Raw genomic sequence first — 27,483 nt, 5'->3', positions numbered from 1 at the left:
GCTGGACCTGCTGACTCGTAGCCTCCGCTCTCCCCCTTGCCCATGCTTGCTCTACTCCACCATCCACTCCTCTCCTTCTCCTAGCAACTCCACCACCTCACACACCCCTTGAGTCTCCATTAAATCCCTCCCACGGTTCCAAACTCCATCCCCTCCAGACCCACCCACAGGCCTCAGGCGAATTCCAGGGCCAGGGACTGGAGCAGGGCCAAGGAGTGACTTTCTCTTGGTCCTCCTGCACCTCCCACTAGGAGGCTACCAGCTGTGATCAGTGGGTTGGTGAAGCTGCACCCCATGTCCTAGGCCCTCCCCTGCTCCCTGGGAGTTGGTTGGTTCCCATCAGGTGTCATGGCAGGCAGGCAGCAGGTCCCTGTTGGGGCTCTGCGCCCGTTCTCTGGGGTAGCCCCAATTCTCCGGGTTGAGAGGAAGGAGCTGGCGTTGTCCCCAAGCTACTTGCTGCCATGGCTTCCTCTCTGATGGGTCTTCCACTGGCTCCCTTCATGGCCCTGACTTTGCCCCTTGGTGGGCTCCTGGCACCACCTTTGCTGCAGCTGGGCCAGCTGTCTCCTGGGAGGGGGTTGCCTAGCCTCCATCATTGTCCCTGAGTCCGTCCTCAGAAAGTTGGGGTCTCTACAGGGGCTGGGAAAGCAGTTGGTAGTGACAGGGGGTATCTCTGTGCTGCCACAGTTGGGCCTCTACAGGGGCGGAGTCCAGGGAGGCGTCCCTGGACATGTAAAACTTTTATTTAGGCAGTTTTATTTGTAAAAAGAGAAAACTTACTGTGTGGAAGTTCTCTAAAACAAAGACAAATTAGCTATAGTTTCAATATGAGAATTCCATTTTGCATAAAGGAAAATAGATCTTTAAAAATAACTTAAGTCAAGCTTTGTGGGGGGGGGAAGCAATTCACCTGTGTTTTTCCACCTGTCTTTTCCTGAATAACTGTTGCAGAAACAGCACAGCTAACAACAAAACTTTTAAAAAATGAACCAAAGATATTGCATAGCCCAATAGCGAAGAGGTCCTGCATATAAGAAACAAAAATCAATCCAGATCACTAAAATACAAATATATGTTGCTCTTGAAGAATCATACACTGCAGATCTTAACTGTGAAAAATCTTCTTTCTTCCTCCCTGTTTCTGATGAGAAACCATTATGGGTGCTTACAAACTACAGTTTACCTCTTTTTGAAGCCACCTAAGTCTCTGATTGTGCATAGAGGAAGGGGCGTTGATTTCCATGCCACTTAAAAGAAATTACAAGGCACAGAAGTTTTTGTGCTTTTGGGGGGGGGGTATTCTCCTGCTTCAGCATGGACTCCAGACCATGGTACTGTCTAGGCCTCTTAGAGTAACTTCGAAGGTAATCATAAATTGCCACAGAAAAACAGCATAATCTGAAATTATCCTCAGCAGATAGTCCTTTTTGAAGCCACCTAAGTACCTCATATCAGCACTAAAAGTGGTCATAGAAAGAAATTTTGAAGTTACACAAGAAGGTTCTTTCTTGTCATTGAGAGGTTGATACTGTGTGATGATTGCTGACTTCTTTTATTCATTTTGGGAGGTGGGATTTACTCAGTCTTCTGAAACCTCCACTGGGGAGACAAGCTTTCTAAGTTTTCAAGGCTCCCTCATATGAAGAATAAGCTTAGCTGTGCAAAACAGATCAACCATTAATAATACTGAAAAATGTAATACAGCAAAAGACTGAAGATAGGGCAGGTAGTATACATCCCTGGGATGTAATGTCATTATTCTAGGGAGCAACTTCAGTCTTCCTCTATGCCAAAAGTATAGGCTGAAATGCAGATAGGCAAGGATGTCAGCCTCCGTGATCAGAAAGAACCCCCAAGGGAAAGTTCAACATTTCTGGCTTTCTCTTGTGAGAATATCATCTTAAAATGATGGGACATTTAGTGACAGTGCCCAAACTGCTTGGGGTGGGCAGCAATGCACTCTTCCTACTGGGGCATCATTTGACCAAATAAAGTTTTTGCTGAGGGGTAGAGCATTAATCTGATAGTGCTGGACAAATATAAATGAAGTGTTACCAGCAGCTAGTCTTTATATGCTAGCATTATATATTTCTTTAAACACCTGTTCAGTGTAGCTCCCAAAACCTTTTTCCTTCCAATGAATGTCCTCTAAAGGAAACAAAAATAAAAACTGATTTTCTAAAGTGCTTCATCATTTTCAAATATAAACAGCTCTAGAACCTGATCACTTGTTTTATACAATTATAAAACTAGCAGAAGATATTCTCTTTTGGGGGGTCAGCTGGATTAAAGAAAAGGGAAAACTACTGCCACAGTCTTATGGAATACGGAATTGATTTTTTAAAAATGAGGGATATATTTTTAGAGTGCCTGTGTCTGGGAATACACAGCACTGTGTATATTTTGTGTTGAGACTTATTCCTTTGGTGTCTCTGTGTGCCCTATAATGATAGCATTACACACTGTCCTTTAGCAGCTGCCAAATTGTCCAAATCCAGAGTTCATATACATTTTTGCACTGCCTCATGAAAGCTGTAGTTTATTTTTCTCCCCCCACATTGGTAAAAAACTGTTTTTAAGCTTTTAAACTACTAAAAGTGATGCATATTGGGGCTTGTTGTGATGCAATGTTCTTGGCACGTGGTGAATGTTTTGACAATGATATGTATCCTGAGCAAGAATAAATGGTGCAAACAGATGGCAAACTGAGTCATCTGTGCTTGAAAAGTAAGTAACTCTTCTCCAATGACTGAGTAGATAGACTTTGTCAGTTGTGCAAACTCTGTAGCACATTCATCTACTATGCAACCACTAATCTGCTCAATAGTATTCAAGACAGACACCAAACAGCAAGATCAAGGCAGTTTGGTCAGGGGGCTCAACCTGTATATAAGCTAGGGTTTCAATAAAGGTACATTTGGTTAGCAATTGCATTCAGGGTTCACAGCATCCCTTTTTCTGTGTTTAACCTCACTCCTTTTTTGGTGGTTGATAGTACACTGTCATTAAGAATTGTATTTTAGAGATGGTATAGGTTTTAGCACATCATCTGAAGGAATATGATGCAGCAATCTTACTAAAGCTACACAAATCCAGTTGTGGTCAATTCCCGTCTGGGATCCTTATGTATATCATATAAATTTCTAGGAAGAAAGGTGGGATATGAAAGAAAGATATGGTGATGAAATCAACTGCAGGCCAGAACTAGATGCATATAAGAAATCTATGGATTTGGGGTCAGTTAATCATGAAAGTTCATTTAGAGAGTGAAAGTGAGAGCGTCTAGAACTGCTTGGGAAAAAACCTAGTAGATGAGAGACTCTAACCTTGGCAGGTATGGCTTTTCTTCTGCCCTGCATCATCTATAGTTCCTATAGATTCAAAACTGAGTGGTAGAGAGTAGACACCCTTGTGAGATTCCACTATAACAACAATTCACTCAGAGTCTAGATCCTTTAAATTGTTTTGAAAATGTAACTTTTTCTAATTGCCATTGTGAACTATACTTTATTTGTAACCTTTTTCTGCCTAACTATGCTAACATAATTCTGGAGTGTAACAAGGTAGCTTCTAAGAATATTTGAGCCTGAAGACCAGTGGGAGCCCTTTTACCTCAGAAGCAAGAACAAAAACTGAGAAGACTCCCCCCCCCTATACACCGGTGGAAGTTCCACAAGTTTTCAGAAGAGGATGGGAGGAGTGACTATCATCACAAAATGTAATCATTCCATGAATGAGAATTGTTTTCCCATAGACATCTCTATTTCTGATGAAGCACTGGCTTGGATCCACTGGACCAATTTCATGGGTAGAAGGATTTCCGCCCATGGAGTGCAGCTTTATCACCTTGCCCCTCCTGCAGCAGCCCCAAATCTCTCAACCAAATGCTGTTCCTGGGGGGCCCCAGTAGTAGTATTTGGGGGGGGGGCATATTGGGTTGAAAGATGACAAATCCCCACTCTGTGCGTGGAAATTCTTCTGCTCACAGAATCACTCTGATGGTTCCAACCAAGCCAAAGAAAATTCAGATAATATATTCTAAATAGATATTGTTTTATTAATCCTATACAAAACAATTAGCACAACCCAGTTTATATTACAGCTTTCTTAGAGATAATGTATGACTAAATTCAGATCTTTTCTGTATTCTTCCCCAATACAGGAAATTATACTGACATCCTAATTGCCTTAATTTCAGGAATCTTGAGAAAGTTTCTGAAAACTCAACCTGAGATGTACATAAAGCAAAATGGAGCATGCCGTGCCACAGTCAGGTGCATTTTTTAAAACATGTAATCTGAAATATAACTGGGATTACATTTTGTAGTTCATTCAGTTTGGCAAGAAAAAATAAATTCCATTTAGTCAGTTGATAGTTAAAACCTATGAAATATATTACGTTGAACTCTTACCTGAGTGTTTCTGAGGTGATAGTTGTGGATAGTTGCATACTTCTTTCCCACAAAAATGAGAAGGAAATAGCTTACTACTGCCAGAGACAAGGCATGTAATACAATCTTGTACAATTCTGGAAAGTCAGGTAATGTAGGAGGCAGAAACCTGGAATAATATAAAAGAGGTATTTTAAGTCCTCTAATATATTGCCCCAAAACATTCTCAAAACCTTAGCTGAAGGTGATGAATTTGATCTGTAGTTCTGTTGGTTCACAATTGTTCTATTAAACACAAATACCCAGAGCACTAACTATACAGTGATGACTTGCTGTACAGTGGAAATAATCTGCTAAACCTAATGTACATAATAATTTTAACATAATTTTTTTCCAGTGGGATACCACTACTAAACTCTTATTGAGAGTGAAGACACTAAACATAAACAGTAATTATTGGAGAGTGTTTTCATAAATACTGGTTTATATATAACACTAGGGGTAAAAGAAAACAGGGTTGTACATACCTGTAACTATTGTTCATTGAGTTCTTCTGCGCAGGCATGCACATACGTGCAGACCAGACACTTGGAAAAATCTTTAAAGCTTTAAAGCTTTTAAAACGCTCCTTAGGGGCCACTTCTCCCGAGTCATGTAGACTCATTTTCCCACCAAAATGGGCATGTGATAAAGGAGGAGCGGCCTCTCAACCCCCCAGTCTCCTGAGCCGCTGTGAGCTGCAACTGGATCTACCAGAGAGTTCACAGCGGGGCAAGAGGGAGGGTATGTGTGCCTGCACAGAAGACCTCGATGAACAATAGTTACAGGTATGTACAACCCTGTTTTCATCATCGTTCTTCTGTGCAGGCACACATGGGAGATTACCAAGCTAAACACAATAAGGAGGTGGGGTGAACATTCTTTATTAATACACTTCAAGTCAAAAACATTTTAGTGCAAAAACTGAACGCATAAGAAACAGTTCAAAATGTTTAGAAAAATATAGATAACTCTGTTGATTAAAAACTATATACTATATAAAAACTACATATATGTATCTGATATATACATTCATATACATACCCTGAAGAATTATATACAAATATAAACACTATATATAGTTACCCCCACCTGGGCCGATTCCAGACGGCCCTCTGCAATCCAAAACGTTGCACGTTGTCGCGCGTCATCGCACGGAAAACGCGAAATATCGCGTTTTCTCACGCGAGTTTTGCACAAGGTTGCGCAAAACTCGCGCGAGAAAACACAATATTTCACGTTTTCCGCACGATGACGCACGACAACACGCAATGTTTCGGATTGCAGAGGGCTGTCTGGAATCGGCCCTGTAATCGTCTTGTATAGTCACCCTGCTAAGTAAGTGGTTCTAATTACGGTCATTTTCAAGTGATCAGAGATTGCAGTACAGCTCTCACCACTGCCACATCTCGTGGTGTGTCAACATTAACAGCATAATGTTTTACAAAGGTGTCTGAGGAAGACCATGTAGCTGCCTTACAAATTTGAGACTCCGGTACACTCCTCAAGAAGGCCGAGGACAACACCTGGTTGAATGAGCCTTTATCTGCAAGGGGCATTCTACATCAGTTTTCTAGTATACTTTTCTGATAGCAGAGACAATCCACCTGGCAATTGTTTGTGATGAAGCATGCTTGCCTTTATTAGGGCCTCCATAACAGACAGACAAACTGGAATCAGTGCGAAAACCTTGAGTTCTGTGTAAATAAAATGACAACACTCTCCTTAAATCTAGAGAGCGGAGTGCTCTTTCTGCCTTTGACTTGGGTTCAGGGAAAAAGACAGGTAGAGAGATTTCTTGGTTCAGATGGAAGGGTGAAATGACCTTAGACAGGAATTGTATACTAGTCTCAGAACTACCATTCTGTCCAGGAACCTCAGGAATGAAGGATCCGACCTAAGTGCAGCCAGCTCACTAACATGCCTGGCAGAGGAGATCACAGCTACTAGGAAGGTCACCTTGAGTGATAATAGCTCCATAGGCTCAAAAGAAAGCATCATAAGTTGGGCCAGCACCAACGACAGTGACCACTGTGGGATTGGGGCTGATACAGCAGGATGCAGGTTATACATTCCCTTAAGGAACTGGAGACTAGTGTGATGTGAAAAGACAGTTTTGCCTTCCATCGAAGAATGGAAGGCAGAAATGGCTGCTAGATGAACCTTTAAAGAAGTAGTGGCCAGGTCTTCTGATTTTAGGCTGCAGAGGTACTCCATAATACTACTCAGAGGGCAATCTATAGGTGTCAGGTTTCTAGACTCAGTCCGACAACAAAAACGTTTCCATTTGACCTTGTATGACTGTCTCATTGATGGTCTCCTAGCATTAAGCAATACTCTTTGCACCTCCAATGACAATGTTAAGTCCCTGCATGGATGCGCCATGCTGTTAGATGCAAGGAGCTGGGTTTGTGGTGGTACAGCTCCCCATAGGTCAGGATGTCCTGGGTCATTGGCAGGCATATGTACCTCTGTTCTGACAGACTCAGTAACTTCAGGAACCAGATGTGTCTGGGCCAGAAAGGGCCCAGTCTTGTCTGACTGGATTTTGCTCAGTGCCCTGAGGATCATAGGAATAGGCAGGAAGAAGTAGAATAGTTTGTTTGACCAAGTAATTTGGAAGGCATCCCCAAGAGACAGGGGTCACTCTCAGCTCTGGAACAGAACAAGGGGCAATTGGCATTGCATGCTGTGGCAAACAGGTCCACCTCTGGTACGCCCTACAGGGTAAAAATGTAACTGAGACAATAGTTGTCCAGGTTCCACTCATGATTGGTGTCTAAGGCCCTACTCAAAACATCCATTCTGGTGTTGTTTGATCCTGCAATGTGTATGGCATGAAGCAAGACTTTGTTGGCAATAGCCCAGTTTCAGACTGCTGTAGCCTCTGCACATAGGGCCAGGGACCTCCTTGTTTGTTTATGTAGTACATGGCCGTAGTGTTGTCGGTCTGAATCTGGACATTCTTGCCATGCAGGATAGCTGTAAAGAGACAAGAACAAAAGGACCCAAGTCTACCACGTGCTCCAACCACTCTCACTCCAATCTGGCAATCATGGACTCTTTTTATACTTAAAAAGTGCACTTGATTAAGTATAAAAAGAGTACATGATTGCCAAATTGGAGTGAGAGTGGTTGGAGCGCGTGGTAGACTTGGGTCCTTTTGTTTTTGTGCTCATACCCATGGGAGCCTCTGTTGTTTTCTTGTAAAAGAAACAAGAGAAAAGCAGATGGCTTTGAATTCCAGTATGTTAATATGCAATGCTTGGTCTTGTAGGGACAAGAAATCCTGAATGGAAAAAGACCCACATCCTCAAGAGGAAGCATCAGTGGTCAAAATAATGTTGTGAGGGGACGTGCCAAAGAGCATACCCCATGAAAGTTTAGACTCAAGGTACCACCATACTAATAATATGAGTATGTGTCTGGGTATTGAAAATGTATGACCAGGAGAGTATAGAGTGGCTTGATACCTTCTTACAAACCAGTTCTGCAGGGTGTGCATATTCAAGTGTGCATAAGGCATCACAGCCATGGAGGCTGCCATGTGACCCAACAACCTTTGTATTCTCCACACAGGTTGGAAGTGATTCTCGGAGAACATAGACACCAGCGTCTTGATGGCATGTTCCCTTTCAGGCGGCAAGTAAGCCTTAGTGTTCTCTGAATCGAGGACTGCACCAATGTAACTCACCCTCCGACATAGTTCCAATTTAGATTTGTTAAAGTTAATAATCAATCCCAACCATAAACAAGTATTTACTACCAGGGAAGCATCCTTTTGTAGTTCTTCTTTTGATGATGCTGAAATAAGCCAATCATCAAGGTATGGAAAAATAGAACAACTTTGCTCTCTAAGATGGGCCACAATGGGTGTCATATACTTTGTAAACACCCTAGGTGCAGTAGATAGCCCCAAATGATAATACTGTGTACTGGTAGACTGTTCAAGTACTTGAAAGACAGGTATTTCCTGTGATCTTTTTTAATAGCAATGTGGAAGTAAGTGTCCTTAAGATCCAGGACTGAAAACCACTCACCAGGGTTTAACAAGGCCAAGACAGCTACTAGGGTTACTATTTTGATGTTTTCAGATACCAATTAAGTCCTCTTAAATCAAGAATAGGTCTAAGACCTCCATCCTTCTTGGGTACAAGAAAGAACTTTGAGAAAAACCCTGGGGAAGGATCTACATCTTTCACCGTATAATTGCCCCTTTTTAAAGAAGGGCTTCAATTTCATTTTCAAGTTCAAGCAAAACATTGTTAACAGCTGCAGATGGCAGAATGCAATTAGGAGGCACCACACACTCTAACCTGTAGCCATGTTCAATAATGGCTAAGACTCAAGAGTCAGATGTTACTGACTCCACTCCAATAAGTAGGCAGACAGGTGATCTACATAGGAGCAGTCAGGGTTAGAGGTGGCAGCAACATGTCAAAATTGCTTGGAAGGACCCTGGTTGTCCTTCCTCTGATGCTGTTGTTGTCATTTTGGCTTATATGATCTCCTCCTATTCTATTAGTTGGATTGGTAAGAACACTGATAGGACCCTTGGTACTTGTCCCTGTTTGTGGGGCCGGTCATAGGGTTGGTACCGGTAGAACTGATAGCGAGGAAAGTACCTAGGTTTATAGTATCGTTGGTATGAAGGCAAGATCCCTAAGGACTTTGCTGTTTTCCTGTTCTTTTTCTTTTGTGAGAGAATCTTATCTGTGGTAGAAGCAAACAAGGAAATGCCCTCAAATGGCATCACCTTGATCCTTGTCTCTGGTGGTAAACTTGTCAAGCGAAGCCAGGAGTGATGGTGAATCAGGATGGCACCTCCCCATTCCCTTGGCAGATGTTTCCACTGAGTGCCTTTCAGCATACATCTGCTGTTTTGATGATAGAGCTGCTGCTATCATGGTCCTCTTATCTTGGGGAATGTCCTTGATGTACTCACTCTACTTCTCCCAAAGATAGAGTTGATAGCCTTTTATTATGGTTTGATAATTGCCAATTCGTAAATTGAGTGCTGATACTGAATACTGTCTCCTTCCTAGGGCATCAGTCTTCTTGCTGTGGTTCTAAGTGTGTGCTCACTCAATTGTGCTGGACTTCTTCAGTAGAGCCTGCTCAACAACTTCCCTTGAGCTACTGGTGTAAATGTAGCTACATCGAGGTCCAGGGTGGTCGCCATCCTTGACATCTGTTCTACATAGATTCTCAGACATCAAATGGGGATCTGGATGGCACCTCCCCATTCTGGGGAGACTACAGGAAGTGCCCTCAAATGGCATCTCTTCCACCTTGATCCTTGTCTCCGATGGTAAACTTGTCAAGCGAAGCCAGGAGTGATGGTGAATCAGGATGGCACCTTCCCATTCCCATGGCAGATGTTTCCACTGAGTGCCTTTCAGCATACATCTGCTGTTTTGATGATAGAGCTGCTGCTATCATGGTCCTCTTATCTTGGGGAATGTCCTTGATGTACTCATTCTACTTCTCCCAAAGATAGAGTTCATAGCCTTTTATTATGGTTTGATAATTGCCAATTCATAAATTGAGTGCTAATACTGAATACTGTCTCCTTCCTAGGGCATCAGTCTTCTTGCTGTGGTTCTAAGTGTGTGCTCACTCAATTGTGCTGGACTTCTTCAGTAGAGCCTGCTCAACAACTTCCCTTGAGCTACTGGTGTAAATGTAGCTACATCAAGGTCCAGGGTGGTCGCCATCCTTGACATCTGTTCTACATAGATTCTCAGACATCAAATGGGGATCTGGCTGCAGGGGTGACATCCTTATCTAGGGATGGATCTGAGGCTGTCTCAGATCCAATCTCTGATAATGCTGGGGCTGGTTCCTCCTCATCTTTGGAGTCATAGGATGCTTTTAGCTGGGCTGGATATGGCAGGGGCAGCCAGGTCCTTCCCGTTGACCTCGACGGTCTCGGATCTGACAGGAGTGGGGTCCCTGGACTGGCAGGCCTGTCAGCTTTTGAGTACCTCAGTTCCAGAGGCTGCCTACTGCCGTATCTGAGAGGTGTTGGAGAGTTGGAGCCTAATGGTCTCAGATCCGGATGCAGCATTGGCTCTCTACTTGACTCCTACCTCCAATCAATCCGAAAGCCAGGCTGGCCCTCCTGAAGCTCCCCTTCCGACATCAATGTCTTGGGTGAGTGAAAGTGTGGAGAAGGTATTTGGGGAACAATCAGAATGACGTCCTCGGAGTCCCTGGGGGCTGTAACGGTTGGTCATAGGAAGTTCTCATCTCTGACCCTGCTCTTGAGCCTGAAGCTGCAGTAGACTTTTTGCTGGGCTTAGTATGGGTCCTCAACTCCGATCAGCTCAACTCTGAGCAGGACCAACTCTGACCGGGATTTCTCCCCGGATTTCATCTTTGAGTCAGAGCGGGAGACATGTTTTGTCTGCTTGGGTCCAAAGGTACAGGTTTTTCAGCAGCTTCAACATGGCTGGTTCTGATGTCACCACCAACCTGGCTGAGACTACAGACACCGCTCTGGAGTGGTGATCAGGGGTTGAAGAGGGCCGCGATCCTCTGGCTCCCAACAGGGGGACCTGATCCTTGGGGATTGGTGATTTAACAGCAAACACCTTTTCCCATACAGCAGCTTTGAGGTGAACTGCTCTCTCATTGCTAGCTTTGGGAGTAAATTGGTAGCAAATGGCACAGGCTCCCACATTATGTCCCTCACCCAGGCAAAGGAGACATAAGTCATGCTGATCTGAGTGCATCATCTTGATCAAACACTGAGCGCACTTTTTAAATAAGTCCTTTGCCTCAGTCATGGCAAAGGATGAGTACACAGACTCACAGAAAGCCGAAGTTGTCAAAGCACAGTCCACAATCCAAAAAGAGAAGTCAGAGAAGTCAAGACGGTCTGAAAGTTCAGTATAACCCATAAATTTAGTCAGAATCAGAAACGAATGAAGCAACAAGCTAAGATCCTCTCCTTGCGGTGGCTCAGAAAGAATCGGGGGGAAGAGGGGTCACTCCTCCTTTATCATGTGCCCAGTTTGTTGGGAAAATGGGATCCTACGTGACTCAGGAGAAGCAGCCCCTAAAGGAGCTTTTTAAATGCTTTAAAGGTTTTTCTGAGTGGCTGGCCTGTGCGCATGAGCAGTCCCATATGGGACTGCAGAGAAGAAGGATGATGAACAGTACAGTTTACATGTATCAGTAATTACTGCTACTGAATTCTGTAAAGATGCGTGTTCTCTTCCTGTGTGGTTGCTGTGGTAGTAGGGTTGCCAACTCCAGGCTGGGAAATTTCTGGACATTTGGTGGTAGACTCTGGGTATGGTAAGGTTTGGGGAGGGGAGAGGAGAGGAAGGATTTCTAAGGGTATAATGCCATTGAGTCCACCTCCATAGCAGCCATCTTCTTCAGGAGAACTGAAGAAAACTAGTTTATAAATCCAGGATATCTTGAGACCTCACTTGGAGGTTGGCAATCTTATGTGGTGGTGGTTGTACTCTCACTTCGCTGCTGCTAGTTTGGTCTCCTTCTGGCAACCCTCTGGATGCTGAGATGAGAGCGCAGAGGTAGTGGTGAAGTGTGTGTATGTCTGTGTGGGAGGGGTGTTGTTGGAAAGACAGGCCTTCTATCAGTAGCATGAGATCAAGGAGGCTCAGAGCTTACCCATCCTCCAGCCCCTGCAGTGGTGACTATTTCAAGGTCAGAACTGCCTGCCAGCTGCAAGTCATATCAGGAAATGACCTTGGCCACTTTCCTGGAACATGGATAGGGTGCCACATTGAGGAACAGTGCTTAGAAGAGCCACAGAAGGTATGTCAAAGAGCCACACATAGCTCCCAAGCCTCTAAGTGAATATCACTGTTCTATAATAATTACAATAGGCAGGGCTCATTTCAAAGGGGAACAAGCAGGAACACAGTTCCGGCAGTTCCTGAAAGAGGTCACATGTCAGGTGGCCCCACCCACCTGACTCTCAGCCATTTTGGGTTCGTTTCAGCCTAAATTGGGGCTGAAACAGCATAGATCGGGCCTCTGACGAGTGGTGGATCACTCTCCCACTCAGCATCAGCCTGATCCTGACCATTTTGGGCCCCCTTTCAGCCATTTTCAGCCCCTTTTTGCCATTTTGGGCCCAATTTCGGCCCTGAATGGCCAGAATTGGGTCCAAAACAGCCAGGATAGGTGATGTCAGGGGGTGTGGCACATGCAAATCAGCTATGCCAATGACAGACATCTAGTGATGTCAACGGGTGTGGCATATGCAAATGAGTTGTGCTAATGAGTTATGCTAATGAGTTCCTCCAGCTCTTTTTCTACGAAATGACCCCTGACAATAGGATGTATTGTGTTGACTTCAGTGATCACTGGCAACATAGCTAGAAGTCAGCATGGGGTAATTAAAAACAATGGTCACCAAGCACCAGGAAGTTTGTAAGAACAGGACCCTAGTGTTACATTTTAAGAAACATCTTAATATCCCATGTAAAAGAAGTCTAAGGCTGAGAAGCAGCAACTCAGATCACCTCCACTTTACGAACAGGTCATGGCTCAGTGATAGAGCATACACTTTATATGCAAAAGTTCTGGGTTTCAGTTCCAAGCATCTCCACATAAAAGGATCAGGTAGGTGATCTTCTGTTAGTCAGAATAGACGATGCTAATCTTGATAAACCAATGCTCTAGCTCATCATGGCAGCTTCATGTGACTCTACATACTTCTACACCAGGTTTCATGAGATTTTGTACAGTAATATTCAGTAACATGATGTATTATATTAGCTGTGGATTACCAACCTGTAGGGTACTATTTCAAAGATTCCCATACTGGATTCAGCATGCCACTGTATTTTGGTAGAAATTATGGTACATATAATAATCTGAAAAAGAAAACAGGGAATTATACAACAGATTGTAAATTATTGACTATATATAAATCATATAGAGCCAAGGAGTATATCATTCTATATAAACCATTTTCTAAAATAGAAAGAGGGTGTGTGTCTCTGCTTTTGTGTTATCCAAAAAGGCGGTCTTCTAATTAGTTGGGGGAATTAGTTTAAAGGAGACAAGCGAGAGGGGATAACTGGGATTCTCCACCTATGTTTACAGAGATTATTCCCTTAAGAGCTCTCAAAATGAACCAGCCAAATGTTCAACTGGAAAGGTTTTTATTAAAAGAGAAATAAAAGGGCAAGCGTACAAACATCACACACAGCCACATACAAAGCTAACTAAGAGAAAATCAGGAAGGAAAAAGGGAGAAAGCCGTTTTGGGAAAGGTGATAATTACCAGTCACAAAGAGGACATCTGTGGATGCAGCAGCAAAATGACCAGCATTTCATGGAAAAGAAGAGAAGGCCCAAATGGTGTGTGTGTGTGTGTGTGTGTGTGTGTGTGGCTGGATCCAAAGACACACAGACACGCCCCCCAAACAATGACTTACTGGGTTTTCTGGAGGTAGGTAATGAGTTGGGAGAGGCTTAATGAGTCTACCTGAGGGGGTCCATAGGTGTAAATGGTGCTTGATGACCCTTTAAGTACTGGATAGGAAAAGCTACCAGGTTTGGTGAATAGAGTTAGGTGGTGCTTAATCAGAATAAATGAGTGAGGAAAAATGAGGCAGGGCATCTATGAAATTAATCAGAAGTTTCTTAGGCGATCTCATTGTCCTAAATTATGCATCTCTCTGGGGTGTGGAGTGGTTCTTTAGTTAGCCAGCTGATCTGATTCTCTTTTAAAAATATTTTTCCAAACTCCTGCCTGACATCTATTTTGTTTTATTTCAGGCAGTGCAGGTGGGGCAGAGGATCCTCTGCCCTGGGTAGGGGGATGGCAAGTCTACTGGATGACTTTGGGCCAGTCACACACACTGCATAATATACCCCACAGGGTTATTGTGAAGATAAAATGCAGAAGAGGAGAATACACTAAGCTGCTTTGAGCCCCCATTGTGGAGCAAGCTGGGGTATAAAGTAAATAAATAATAAATATAGCTGAAGACAGGGGGAAGATAATAGACCAGTGGGTGGGAAGGAAAAAAGGAAGCATGGAAAGGTGAGGATATGAGAGTGGCCAGGAGGAGGGAAAGAAAGGAGGTGGAATAGAATGGAAAATGAGATTCCTCCCACAAGTCCTTTTGAGTTCCCCATTGCACAACTGGGACTGGCTTGGCAGCTGGCACTGTGTAGTTGGGCCAGCAGCTGGCACTGCACAGCAGCTGGAACTGAACACTTTCCCCAGGGAGAGGCTGCCAGGAGGAGGGAAGGAGGGAAAACTTAAGGTGGCAGAAGAGAAAAGATGGTTGGCTAGTGGGTGGGAATGAGAGAAGGAAACAGGAAAAAGGGACAGGCTTTAGGGCTTTCAGTGAAGGGTGGGGAAGGAGAAAATGAGATGTCCCCTGCAAGTCCTTTGGAACTGGTCCATAGAGCGTAAATTAAAAAATCCATACAGTGGGGCTAGGGCAGATGGGGCAGTTTTCTATGTGCTTGAGGGAAGCATCAGGTTTGCACAAAAATCTGAAATCTCAAAAAGAAATACACTTGAGATGAGACAGACTCAAAAATCATAAAACAACCACCACCACCACCACCACCAATTTATATACTGCCCTTCAGGACAACAACGCCCACTCAGAGTGGTTTACAAAGTGTGTTATTATTATCCTCATAACAATCACCCTGCGAGGTGGGTGGGTACCCAGCTGGCTTCAAGTGGCTGAGTGGGGAACCAGTTCTCCAGATTAGAGTCCTGCCACTCTTAACTACTACACCAATCTGGCTCTTTTAAGTTTGCTTCTTTAAGAAAAGTGTGCCACTGAGATCTCACAAGCCTATGTTGTAAGACTCTCCACCTTTTTTTAGGCATCAGGTTGGCAGGGAATTGTTGGCAGGTCCCCTTACCCTCTTAGTGGATGGGGGGGACCCATCGCTTACCTGTTGAGAAAACTTCATGTGTGCGCATAGCACTCTTCCAGTGCCAATGCAATGAACACTCTTTTAGGAGTGACATCATTGTGCTGCCCACAGGAATGCTCCTTCACTTAACGCTGGGTCAATTCTTATACAATCTGTCTATTTGGGGCCTAAATCGGTTCCAAGCAAAGAGTGGGAACATTCCTGCAGCTGGTACAATGTCATCACTCCTGGAAGTGACGTCATTGTGCCCCGCTAGGACTGTGCCCTCTGTGGGCTTGCCCAGGAGGTATTTTGCCTCCTGGTTTCATTCTCCAAGTCTTTTCTCCCTGCCAGCCAGGTGACTGGCAGCCCTATCCTCCCCTGAGGTTGTGCCTTCAATTTCTTCTCTTTCTGAGCACCCAGCAAGGAATAGAGCAGCTCAAGCCACCCCCTCCTCACTAGGGTTGCCAGGCCCCTGACTCCCCTGCACAGCATGCACTCCCAGCTTGTGTGATGACATCACTTCCGGGAAGTGACATCATCACACGGGTCAAGGGACGGCCTGGGAGCACTCCCGTGCTCACCAGGGTGATGAATTGGGCCCAATTTGGGCCCTCTGCAGAGTGTGATTTGGCCCAAATCAGGCTGCTCTGGGTGCGGGAGAGTACTGCTTCACCCAGGAGTGTGCTGCACTGCCTGGGGGCATGCCTCAGGAAGCATGCCCCCCTGCTGGCCTGGTAAGCGGGAGTGGGGGTGGAGGGTGGGAACAGGGGATCCTCCACCCCGGGCAGGGGAGTGACACCCCTACTCCTCGCCCTGGTGTTTATAGGGCTTAAATAGCCCAGGATGGGCTTTTCTGGCTCCACTCCCCCTTTTCCCTCTCAGGAGGCCTAAAGGCCTTGTGAGAGCTTCCTCCCAAGTCAGCAGACTCTAGGCTTCTCAGTTGCCTACCAGTGGCAAGCAATCTTTCTGGAGTTTGCCCCTTTGCCTGCTGATTGCTGGTGAGCAATTTATAATGGTAAGTGCCAGGCTCCTACTCCTCCTGCCAGGGAAGTTAAAGAGACTGCCAACCCTATCTGTATTGTAGTCATCTGCATGCACTGGATACCCAATGTGGTCCCAGACTTCAGTGGGATGGGGCAATGGGGCAATGGCCGCAGCTCAGTGGTGGTGGTGGTAAATGGTAGTGGTGCAGAGTTCTGAGGTCTGGCCTGGCCCTGCAGACAGACTAAAAAAGGTAAAAGATAGAAGGAAGAAAAGGGAAAGGGAGAAACAAAAATGGTAAGAAGGGAAAGTTGAGTATGGGGGAGTGGAATAGGAAACAGTGGAGGGGAGAGGGGGCAGAGTAGAATTGCCAACAGGTGGGTCCCAGTGATCTCCCAGAATTAAAACTGATCTCCAGACCACAGAGATCAATTCTCCTGGAGCAAATGGCTGCTTTGGGGTGTGGGCTGTATGGCATTATACCCTGCTGAGGTCTCTCTCCTCCCCAAACCCCATCCTTCTAGGTCCCTCCAAATCTCCAGGAATTTCTCAACTCAAAGTTGGCACCCCTAGGGTGGAGTCTGCCAAGGCAGAAGCAGAAAAGATAGGAAGGTAGGTGGGTGAGGAGATGCTACAGGCACTGCCAGTGGTGAGACAAAGAGGAAAAGCAAGAGGGAAAGATTGGGGAAATGAGTCCTCCTCCATATTTATATTTATATTTTTGAACAAAAGGTTCTAATCTATGTTGTTTAAATTAAAACTTGTTAGTCTTTAAGGTGCAACAAGACTTCTGTTTATTTTTGCTATAACAAACTATTACCACTATCCTTCTGGAATGACCAACAGGACACTCAACATTACTATATTGGGTGTTCCTGTGGTATGCTAGCCATATAGCAGTTGCTTCAGAAATACCTATACATAATAGTAATTTCTTCTAAAATATATTTCACATTTAGAGCACATAATATCTATGTCTAACATTTCAGATTTGTAATCTAAAGCACAGTGTTTAAAGGTTAAAGGTCTTCTTTTATTATAAACATTTCAGAAATATATCAAAGCATATTTTCCTGAAAATGGTAACAAGATTAGTATAATAAAGAATATTTCTTTTCCAATCAGATTTCTGTGCTCTAATGTACTTTTGGGCATGACATTACCTCATTAATTTCAATGATCCATGCTTATTGTCCTGTGCATTAAATTCAGAAATGAAAGAGGAGGCTCTTGCAGACAGGAAAACTATATGAACTGTGAAGCTCTTGTGCACATAAACAAAAACTGGGCTGGGGTATTAGACAACATGAGTAATTTTTCCCAGGAGCTCAGTGCTTTTTGGCACTATTGAGGAATTGCTCTTATGCAATGGAAGTAAACAGTGTTTCCACATAGTACTTTAGCCTAACTAGACATGGCACTGGGATTTTTATGAATAGTACCTAACTGATGCTTGTTTGTTTCCCCCACAGGGTAAATACCATCTCCAGAGGGCTGATCAGGAAAATAGCATGAAGGAAAATGTTACCCCACTCATACTACAAAAATTAAACATTCTCCTTCCTTCTGTGTCCCATGCTGCCTCCTTTTACTTCTGTCCTGTGAGCTGATCTTTTCTGCCTGGAGACAGAGATTAGGCAAGGGAGGGAGAACAGGCAGGAGGAGTTTAACCATGTCAGTATGATTGAAAGTTGGCATCTGAGGCTGTAGCCATAGTCAGCAGAGGCCTGATACTAAGCTACAAGGAAAGGAACCCCCCCCCCATTCATCTGGAGCACTTACCCATCTTTTCCCTCCTACCCTTGCTGCTCTGAAAAGGTATAAAAGGTATTTTAAAAAATTATTTCCTAAGGGCATATATGAGTGCCAGCACTTCTGTGGGAGCAATAAAGGAAACTGGATCTCCTCTGACTCCCTCACCAACCTTCTATTAGATGATTCAACAGTATTTTGCCAGACAACTAGGCACTGTATTCAGAAAAAATTGTCATAAACCAAACCATGTATTTAAAAAGTCTGAAGGACAACATGGAAAACACTGGAATGCAATGGTTTGGTAATGTCTGGATTATCTAATAAATTAATAAACCAATGATGTAGCTTTGGGAGAAAAAAGAACTGAAGTCACAGCAGCCTAGCAGGATGAGGTCTCCCAATCCCAATTTGGTTGAAACTGTCAGGATCAAATGAGTTACTAACTGAAAAATATGGAAATAGAACACTAATTTATGTGAGATTTTACCTCAGAGTTCTCTTGTTTTAGGTCAAGCTGCTGCTAGTGAATACCGAATTAAATAGAAGGGGAAAGGTTAAGAATTTTTCAGCATCTGTATGTGCATTGTTTATAGTACGTCTTAGACAGTTTTCTTTTTTGCATTGTTTTATAATTTTGTAATTCTAGTTTTATTGCATTATTTATTAGATGTTTTATGTTGTCTGATTGAATTGGTTGCCTTGGGAGTAGGTAGATTTTTTGCAGACAAATGGCTGGGAAAGAGAGACTAATACAGCCCACCCCCAACAACCTGAAGCCACCTCCAACTGCTTTAGATGGAACTACTTAGAACATGCCCTTAGAGATGTTCAGTGGAATTAGTCAAACTCTTCTTCCTATACCAAAGTCAAAAGGCAATATTTAAAGAAGTTTACTTTATGAAATAGTTATCTGCTTAAAGTATCACATCAAGTGGTTTTTCATGTGTTGAGAAAATAATGGTCTGTGGGGCATAAATGTTTATTTATTTAATATATTTTTATGCTGTCTTTTTACTTGGGATCGTATTTAAACATCATAAACATCAAATGTCACATTCCAACATTAAAAATATTTTTTAAATATATAAATAATTCAATAAAAACACACACACAACACCAAAAATCAGAGAGGAGGCCAATTTTTTGGGAGGGGGGTATGCCAAACAGAACAACGTTCTCACATGTTGGCAGAAGACAACAATAGATGGAGACAGAAAAATCTCCCTGGGGAGAGAGTTCCAAAGTTTTGGTACCATGATCAAGGAGGCCCTTTCTTGGGTTGTCACTCATCTAGCCTCAGATAGCGGGGCACCCAAAGCAGGGCCTCTAAAGATGACTGGAGTGGACAAGTAGATTAAATGTAAGATACCCACCAGAAGAAGTTCCATTGGAAATTCAACAGGGCTGTGCTTGTAAGTTATCTTAATACATTTACTGACCCTCAGCATGACTAAAGCAAGCAAAAACAGTAGTATACTGGTGGAATTAGCTTTTGGGAGCCCCATGCAATAGTGTATCAAGTTCTGAAAAAAAGAAAATAACAGATAGTTCAAAAGGAGTAATTTTAATGAATGTTAACTCACTTCAAAATGAAGGTGGCATTGCAATTTGAGTTCTAGGATTTCTAGTTCAGAAATTGTTAGTAGATTATGAATATATTAATATATAGAATATTAAATAGATATAAACAGATTATAAAATAACTATTATAAGCAAAAACATTTCCTTCACAAATGTAACGTTATAAATTTCTGTATATTAAAATATAACAAAACCTATACATGCAATATCCAATCTCTATGTACTTCACAATATAAAGCCCAATCCTGAGCAAGTAAGGATGCCAGACTCCTGCCAGGGGTGGGGGATCCCCGACCCTGCCCCCACGCCCCGCCCCCACTTACCTGGCCAGCGGCGGGAGCTCACCTTCTGTGCACGCTCCCCTGCAGCGCTGCGCACTCCCATGCGCTGCAGCTGCCTGGATTGGGCCCGTTTTGGCCTGGATCAGACCCAGATTGGGGCTGCTGCGGAGTGAAATGAGCATGTTTCCTGGAAGTGATGTCATCGTGCTTGTGGGAGCACGCACATGCTTTGCACGCACGCACCCCCCCCCCCCCACACGCAGGAAAGTGGCAGACAACAACCCCACACCAGAGGTTGAGGGGGCCTGGCAACCCTATGTGCAAGTTTGCTCAGAAGTAAGTCCTACTGTTTTCAGTAATGGTACACAGGACTGCACCCAAGCACTTGCAATGCTATGGTGCAGCTAAGATGGCTTCTGCTATGTTAAGTCTTGTACCTGTAATCCATTTGGGGTTGTTTCCAGCAGCAAAATCAGAATAACAGCATTAGAAAAACACCTACTGATGCAACAATGACAGCCACTCCTACAAAGTTCCTATCAACCATCTCACCAGGCACCAGCCATGATCATGCGCACTGCTGATACTCCAACACTAACTATGCATTGAAGATGCCAATCCATAAATTGTAACAACAGGAATATCAATATAACATTTTGTAACCCATTCCATATATGCAATACATGAATCAGCTGCCAAATACAATCCATGGTGCTTCTAGCAGCACAGGCTCCCATAGATCAACATTAAAGAGACCTTCAGACTTGGAGGGTGAGGCCAATGCAGTCATGTTCACTCCCTCTCTATGATTATTGATTTCAACACTCTTGATGTTATCTGTTTTCACTGTGACATGAATTGCACTACAGTAAGTCATATAAAATAGGATTACAGTTTGTGTGGCTTCCCATACCAAGGAGAAACGGGGACCAGGCTCTCATATTGTGGAGAAGGAGAGGGAAGCTGGCATTTGGGACTTTTATTTACTCCCATGGTTATTTATGAAACCAGTTTTGTACACATAACTGATATAGAAGTGATTATTACCTTTGGGGGAAAGAGAAGCTGACAATACTGACCATTCCTTTATTCATTTCCCACCATAGCCCAATTCCCCGTTTTCCTCATTATCTTGATATTATTGTGACAGATTAGGGCTTCTGCCATTCCAAATTTCCTCCACGGCAACAGACTTTCTATGTCTGGGCAACTTGTCTGGGCAACTTTCTATGTCTGGGCAACTTCAATATGCTGGTGTAACTCATGAAGCCTACATGCACACACTTGGTATTCACACAGACTCCATGCTCACAAGCTGGTAGTGTAGGTAGTGTAGGTGGCTTCCCACAGGGAAACTGGGCTGTCATACTATGAGGAACTAGAGAGTTAGGATTCCCAGTCATATCCATAGCCCACTGTCCAAGCAGAACCTGAATGCACTACATAGCCATACATCTATGTTATGCTCTCTCAATTCATTATAATACTATGTTCCAATTATTTGGCACTCTCTGTGTCTGTGTGCTTGGAGATGAGAGCTGAAGCCATTGTCCTACTATATTAGTTTGCAACAAAGTAGTCTGAAGACCCTTAAGAAACATATTGAATTTAGGGTTGCTAACTATCTGGAGAAAAAAAATATCTTGCCCCTTTAATAGAGGCTTAATGGAATGTAATTTGTCAGTTGATATTTACTTCCTTGGCATGAAAAGCTTCAGCTGCTCATTTCTACACATTAAACCACTATTGATTGGACAGGACATTTTTCTCCAGATCCATTTACAACCCTAATTATCTACATCAACTTGAATTTTATTTGGAATTTCTTACATTGTTCTCTTTTCCAGCTGAGATAGGGTTGTAGCTTTCAAAAAAACAAAAAAGGTGGATTTACTCACATAAAAAATTGCCAAAGGACCTGAATGAAAGTCAATTACAATTCCAAAGATAAAGGAAAACTGGGATACAATGACATGTAGTGCTGCTGCAGTGAGATAAGCATTCATGAGAGTTTCTGACAGGTATGTCGTGACATATCCCAAGCCGATTAAACCTAAAAGTAACTAAATGAAGACACAAAAGAAACAAAATAAGATACTGGGAGTTGTAAGGCCTAGGCATCAAGCCCAGCCTCCCACAATGCCTTCTACATATGATCTTCAAAGCAATTATTGTCCAAATCAGCATCCTCCAAAGACACAACCTTGGAGCAAAACTTTCTACCTGGATTATCCCCACCAAAAATGTTGTAGATGCAGTAAGAGTCACAGCTTCCATATATATTTTAATCGAATTTTCATCAGACATGTTGACCAGAGTGCCACTGCTTGGCAATGTAACATTGAAATTAAGAGTTTTCTGAAAATTTGCTATCATTGCATTCAGAATAGTGAAAGAACCTGTTGCCAAAAAAGGAAGAAAGCAAAGATTAAGCATAATATTTTTATTTATTAGATTTTTATGCTGACTCTCACTCAAATGAAGCCTGAAGCGGTTTACAAGAATTGTAAACAATTAAATGATTTAAAACAATGTAAATATTATATGTTAAAACTAAAAACATAACACTGCAATTAAATGTTCGTAGAAATACCAGCAGTAATAAAAACAACAACTGGGTGGCAAAGATTTCATTCCAGTCATGGCTGGTTAAAGTCCTGTTGAAATAGCTCCACTGAGGAACTTGGATAGGTCCTGCAGCACACACAAATTGTCTGACAGAGCATTCCATCAGGATGGGGCCACCACAGAGAAAGCCCTCAACCAGATACCCCCAGTAAGCTGCGAGATGAAGAATGCAGACTTCATGGGGGATCATATCGGGAGAGCTGGTCTTTCTGGTATGATGGTCCCAGACTGTGTAAGGCTTTAAAGGTTAAAACCAGCACCTTGAATTTGATCTAGAAACCAATGGGAAGCCAGTGCAGCTGCCGTAAAATAGGCTGTATATGGGCAGACCATGATGAATTGGTCAAGAGCCTAGCAGCTACATTCTGGACAACCCGCAGTTTCTGGAGCATCTTGAAGACCAGTCCTGCATAGAGCGAATCACAGGAGTCTAACCTGGAGATGACTATGGCATGAATCACTGTGACCAGGTCTGATTGAGATAGGTCTGGGGCCAGCTGGCAAGCCCGGTGAAGATGGTAGAATGCTGACCTTACCACTGTGCATGCCTGTTTATTCATAGAAAGCAAGGTATCCAACCAACCCCTCCAGGGTCCTCACGGAATCCACCAATGATAACTGGACCTCACCAAAAGCCAGTAGCTTCACCCCCTCCAGAGGCCTGATTCTATTCAACCAGATGACTTCTGTCTTAAATGGATTCAATTTCAGACAGCTCTGTCTTAACCATCTAGCCACAGCATCCAGGTAACAGGTGAGGTTTGAGAAAGCTGCCTCAGGCTGCTTATTCAGCAAGAGAAAGAGCTGGGTATCATCAGCATATTGATGGCACCCATCGCCGTACCTCCTGATAAGTTCTGCCAGAGCATGCATATAAATATTAAACAACATTGGGGACAAGATTGCACCCTGGAGAACATCACACACCAGTGACCACTTGGAGGACCTTTTTGTCTCCAATGGCAACCTTCTGAAAGTGTCCCTAGAGGAATGAGGAAACCACACTAAGGAAGTACCTTGAACCCTCAGTGAGGCCAGGTGGTTGACCAGTGTCAAATGATCAACTATGTCAAGAGCAGCTGACAAATCTAACAATATCAGCAATGCTGAAATGTCGCTATCTAAATGAAGGCAGAGGTTGTCAACCAGGGCTACAAGTGCTGTCTCAGTCCCAAATCCAGGCCTTAGGCCAGATTGAAAAGGGTCAAGTGCAGAAGTTTCATCCAGGAAGGCCTGGAACTGTTCAGCAACTGCTTTCTCAATTACCTTCCCCAAGAATGGCAAATTAGGTATTGGGTAGTAATTGGCTAGGTCCTTTTTATCTAAGGATGGTTTTTTTCAATAAAGGTCTAACTATAGCATCCTTCAAGGAGCTAGGGAAACAACACTGAGTGAAGGACAAATTAATAATTTCCCTCAAGGGGTCTACCACCATCTTCCTGCAGGCGTTCACCATCCAGGAGGGACAGGGATCCAAGGAGCAAGTTGTTGATTTCACAGAAACCAGGACCCTGTCATCATCTGACAAAGAGATCAGGTGGAAATGGTCCAAAACTGGACTAGATGGTACCAACATAGTCTCCATAACATTACTTGAATCAAAACTGGAAGCAGGATCCTGGTGAAGCATCAAGATTTTGTCCACAGAAAAGGACACAAAGAAGTCACTGCTAATTGCCAATTCACTATCAGTTTGGGACTCCACCCTTGGGGAAGTCAGTTGATGAATCACCTTAAATAATTGTGCTGGATGTGAACTAGGGAATGCAATGGAGGCAGAGAAGTAAACCTTCTTTGCTGCCTTCACCACCACCTCATATGCATTCAGTTGGGTTCCATAACTTGTTCTCAAAGCCTCATCACAAGACTGCTGCCAGGTTCACTCTAGCCGTCTGAGCAACCTCTTCAGTTCTCTAAGCGCCTCAGTATACCAAGGATCAAGAGAGGAATGAGGGAGCAGAGGGTGTCAAGGAGCAACCCGATCAATGGCCTTACGAAGACCTTCATTCCAGATCTCAGTAAGCACAGGGACCATGGAGAACAGACTACTTACAAAAGAAATAGGATAGACTTAACTATGTTGAATAGAAAGAGCAGAACTGCAGCCCAGATCTCCACTCTTTTCTTTTTTAAACACTGCATTTATTAACATTTAAATTTTTTACATTATATTTCATATACAAAACAAATGTTATGTTTTTATTATTTTTATCTGGTAAGCCACCTTGAGGTTAAAATAAATAAATAATACAGGAATGAATTGTGTGACCAAATGATACAGGAATGAATACAGAAACAAATGTAACTGTAACAGAAAAACTAGGGAAAGGAAAATAACAGACAAAAGTAGAAGAAAGAATCATTGTTATGTAATGAAATAACAAATTAAACTTAAAGATTAAGGTAAAACTAAATCTTACCTAGTGTTATTAATTTGGCCTGAATATCTATGCAAGTCATTTTAGATAGATGACTGTGTACATTCTGCAGCCTTCCTAAAGGCTGCTTCTTTGATTATCTCACTGGTATTCTGCATCATACAATTTAGGAGGACCCACAAAGGCAGCTGCTTGCACCCAGTTTGACAGTTGGGGATACCTGCTGGTTGCCTTTGAAATGGGTGAGTTAAAAGAGGTAGGGCTGCATTAAACACATTTGCAGATACCTCCAAGATGCTTCGTCGTGTCCATTTAAATAAATAAGAGTTGAGGAACAGCAGATGGACAGAACAATGCTACTTACTGCCTAGGACTGAGTTCTTCTGAGAGCCAAGCTACAAGTGACGAATTACACTTGAATGGCAAGTGAACAGATTCGCGTGTATTCCTCCCTTTTCGCTTGTCATTCACTTGTGCTCCACTTCACCACATAGTGATCAAGTGGAGCGCAAGTGGCAAGTGAACAGGGAGGAATACACATGAGTCTGTTCACTTGCCATTCAAGTGTAATTTGTCGCTTGTAGCTTGGCTCTGAGCTACAGTGGTCACAGTTTAAGCACACTGACTTCCATTTCTCTTAGAAGATATGTGCAGAAAATAGCTTGAGCACTTGAGAGGCAGCAAATAAAAAAACTGCTTTGCTTTTACAAAGGCATTTTTTAACTTTATGCAACATATACTTAAAGGAGAGCTTATGATATGAATCCTTGTTTTAGTGTGAGAATGCAAATTTCTAGTCATAGCAGCTGCAAAGATGATGACAAAAGTTTCCAATGTGGTCGTAAGCAAACATTCATCTAGGCCATTTTCACATGTCGTTAACATGTCGTTAACATTGTGCAACGCTCACGGAACAGTGGCATCTTCATGGCACAATTTCTCATGTCACCTCGTCATGATTCCGTTTTCGTGGCACGATGACATCAGAAATCACAACATAAAGACGCTAGTGTTCTGTGAGATATGCACAATGTTGCATGATGTTAATGATATGTGAAAATGGCCCTAATTTAGCATCCTGTTTCCCACAGTGGCCAGACAGGAAGTCCAGTTCAACAGCATGTTCAATGTCATCCCACACAGACAAATAGTACATTAATTCTAATACAGTTCTTGAGAAATTAATATCGTTATTATTTGTTATTATTTTTTAAACAAATTTAAAATATAAATCAAGTTCATGTTAACTACTACTCACAAATTAAAAACATTTTTTGAAAGGGGAACTGCATACCATCTTTGCTGACAAATGTAAATAGAAATCTATATATCTGTTAGACGCATTTAATAGAATAGAGCAATACTTACCAATAGACATATGGTGTGAAGTTCCAAATATAACATATGTTAAAGTAGAGAAAAATGCAGAATAAAAACCATTTACAACTGGTAGTGGTAATCCAGTTAACAATACTCCTGATAGTCCTGAAATAATGTATATTTTAAAAATTAGTTTCTAGATTTTTTTAAAAAAGTTTTTATTATGGAGATCAAAATATATATAGTGTTGAGGTATCATTCATTATGTATTGGCAGGAAAAAACCTACAAGTTGGAAATAAGCCAAGCCTCTTCCATTCTTATAATTAGTAATAATTTGTTTAGCTTGGGACCACCATACTTGAAGGACCACCTACTTCCTTGTGAATCTACTTGACTGCTATGATAATCTTCCAATGCCCTGCTGTGGGTGCTCCTACCTTCTGTGATTAGGCTGGTGGCAACCTGGAAGAGGGCCTTCTCTGCATTGGTGCCAAAACTCTGGAGCTCTCTCCCCAAAGAGACTTACCTCTCCACTTCCACCAGTTGTGGAAAGACTTTGATTTGTCTGGTGTTCCCTCAGAGATCCCTCTTCCTGTCCTGTTTTTAATTGTTTTTATGTGTATTAATTGTATCGTATGTGTATTTTAATTTGTTTTTAATTATTTGAATGTTGTGTTTTTGTCTGGTTTTAGTGGTTTTTAAGATGTGTTTTTATAATGTCTGTTTTTATTCTGTTAGTTGCTTTAATGGCCCTGATGAAAGCAGAAAGGTACAGTATACAAGTTGTAAATAAATACATAAAATTTGCCAAAAAGACTGTGAGCCTGAGATGAAACTGTGCAAGACAACATTCTTCCTACTGTAAGTACTCCATGATGACTCATCATGTGATTGGGCTGCAAATCAGTACTCTACTGGTTCAAATTCCACTGCTGTCATGAGCTCAGTAAGTAGGTGGCCTTGGGTAAGTCACTCCTTTCAGTCCCAGCTCCCTCGCTGTATTGTTGGGATAATAATAACAGTGATTTTGTTCACTGCTCTGCATGGGACATTAATTGCCTTAAAGAGCAGTATATAAGCACTGTTATTATTATAAGCACAGATTTGACTTTTTAACTAACTATTTGTATGACCAGACATTTCTTTTACTATAATGGGTTAAATATTTTGCCATTTTTAAAAGGAAGTTAAAATCCTTCCAGGCAACTACAAGAAAATTAATATCCAGAATAAGAAGATATCCATTCTT

General features: G+C 42.7%; 1 protein-coding gene across 1 annotated transcript in view; it reads right to left on the bottom strand.

The window, feature by feature from the left end:
* SLC26A8 (solute carrier family 26 member 8) overlaps positions 1-27,483 on the bottom strand; it is an 88,035-nt gene that overhangs the window by 55,606 nt on the left and 4,946 nt on the right. Inside the window, exons 3-9 of the mRNA XM_054980395.1 lie at positions 26,281-26,397; positions 22,130-22,305; positions 21,805-21,969; positions 19,418-19,567; positions 13,206-13,288; positions 4,413-4,560; positions 911-1,024 (exon numbers count right to left, since the gene is read on the bottom strand). Of these exons, the coding sequence (XP_054836370.1) occupies positions 911-1,024; positions 4,413-4,560; positions 13,206-13,288; positions 19,418-19,567; positions 21,805-21,969; positions 22,130-22,305; positions 26,281-26,397 (953 nt within the window). The remainder of the gene's footprint in view (positions 1-910; positions 1,025-4,412; positions 4,561-13,205; positions 13,289-19,417; positions 19,568-21,804; positions 21,970-22,129; positions 22,306-26,280; positions 26,398-27,483) is intronic.

This window comes from Eublepharis macularius, chromosome 5 (genome assembly GCF_028583425.1).
Source record: "Eublepharis macularius isolate TG4126 chromosome 5, MPM_Emac_v1.0, whole genome shotgun sequence".
Classification (NCBI taxonomy): domain Eukaryota; kingdom Metazoa; phylum Chordata; class Lepidosauria; order Squamata; family Eublepharidae; genus Eublepharis; species Eublepharis macularius.
The sequence above is the reverse complement of the archived record's forward strand: the minus strand, read 5'-3'. Positions and strand labels throughout refer to the sequence as shown.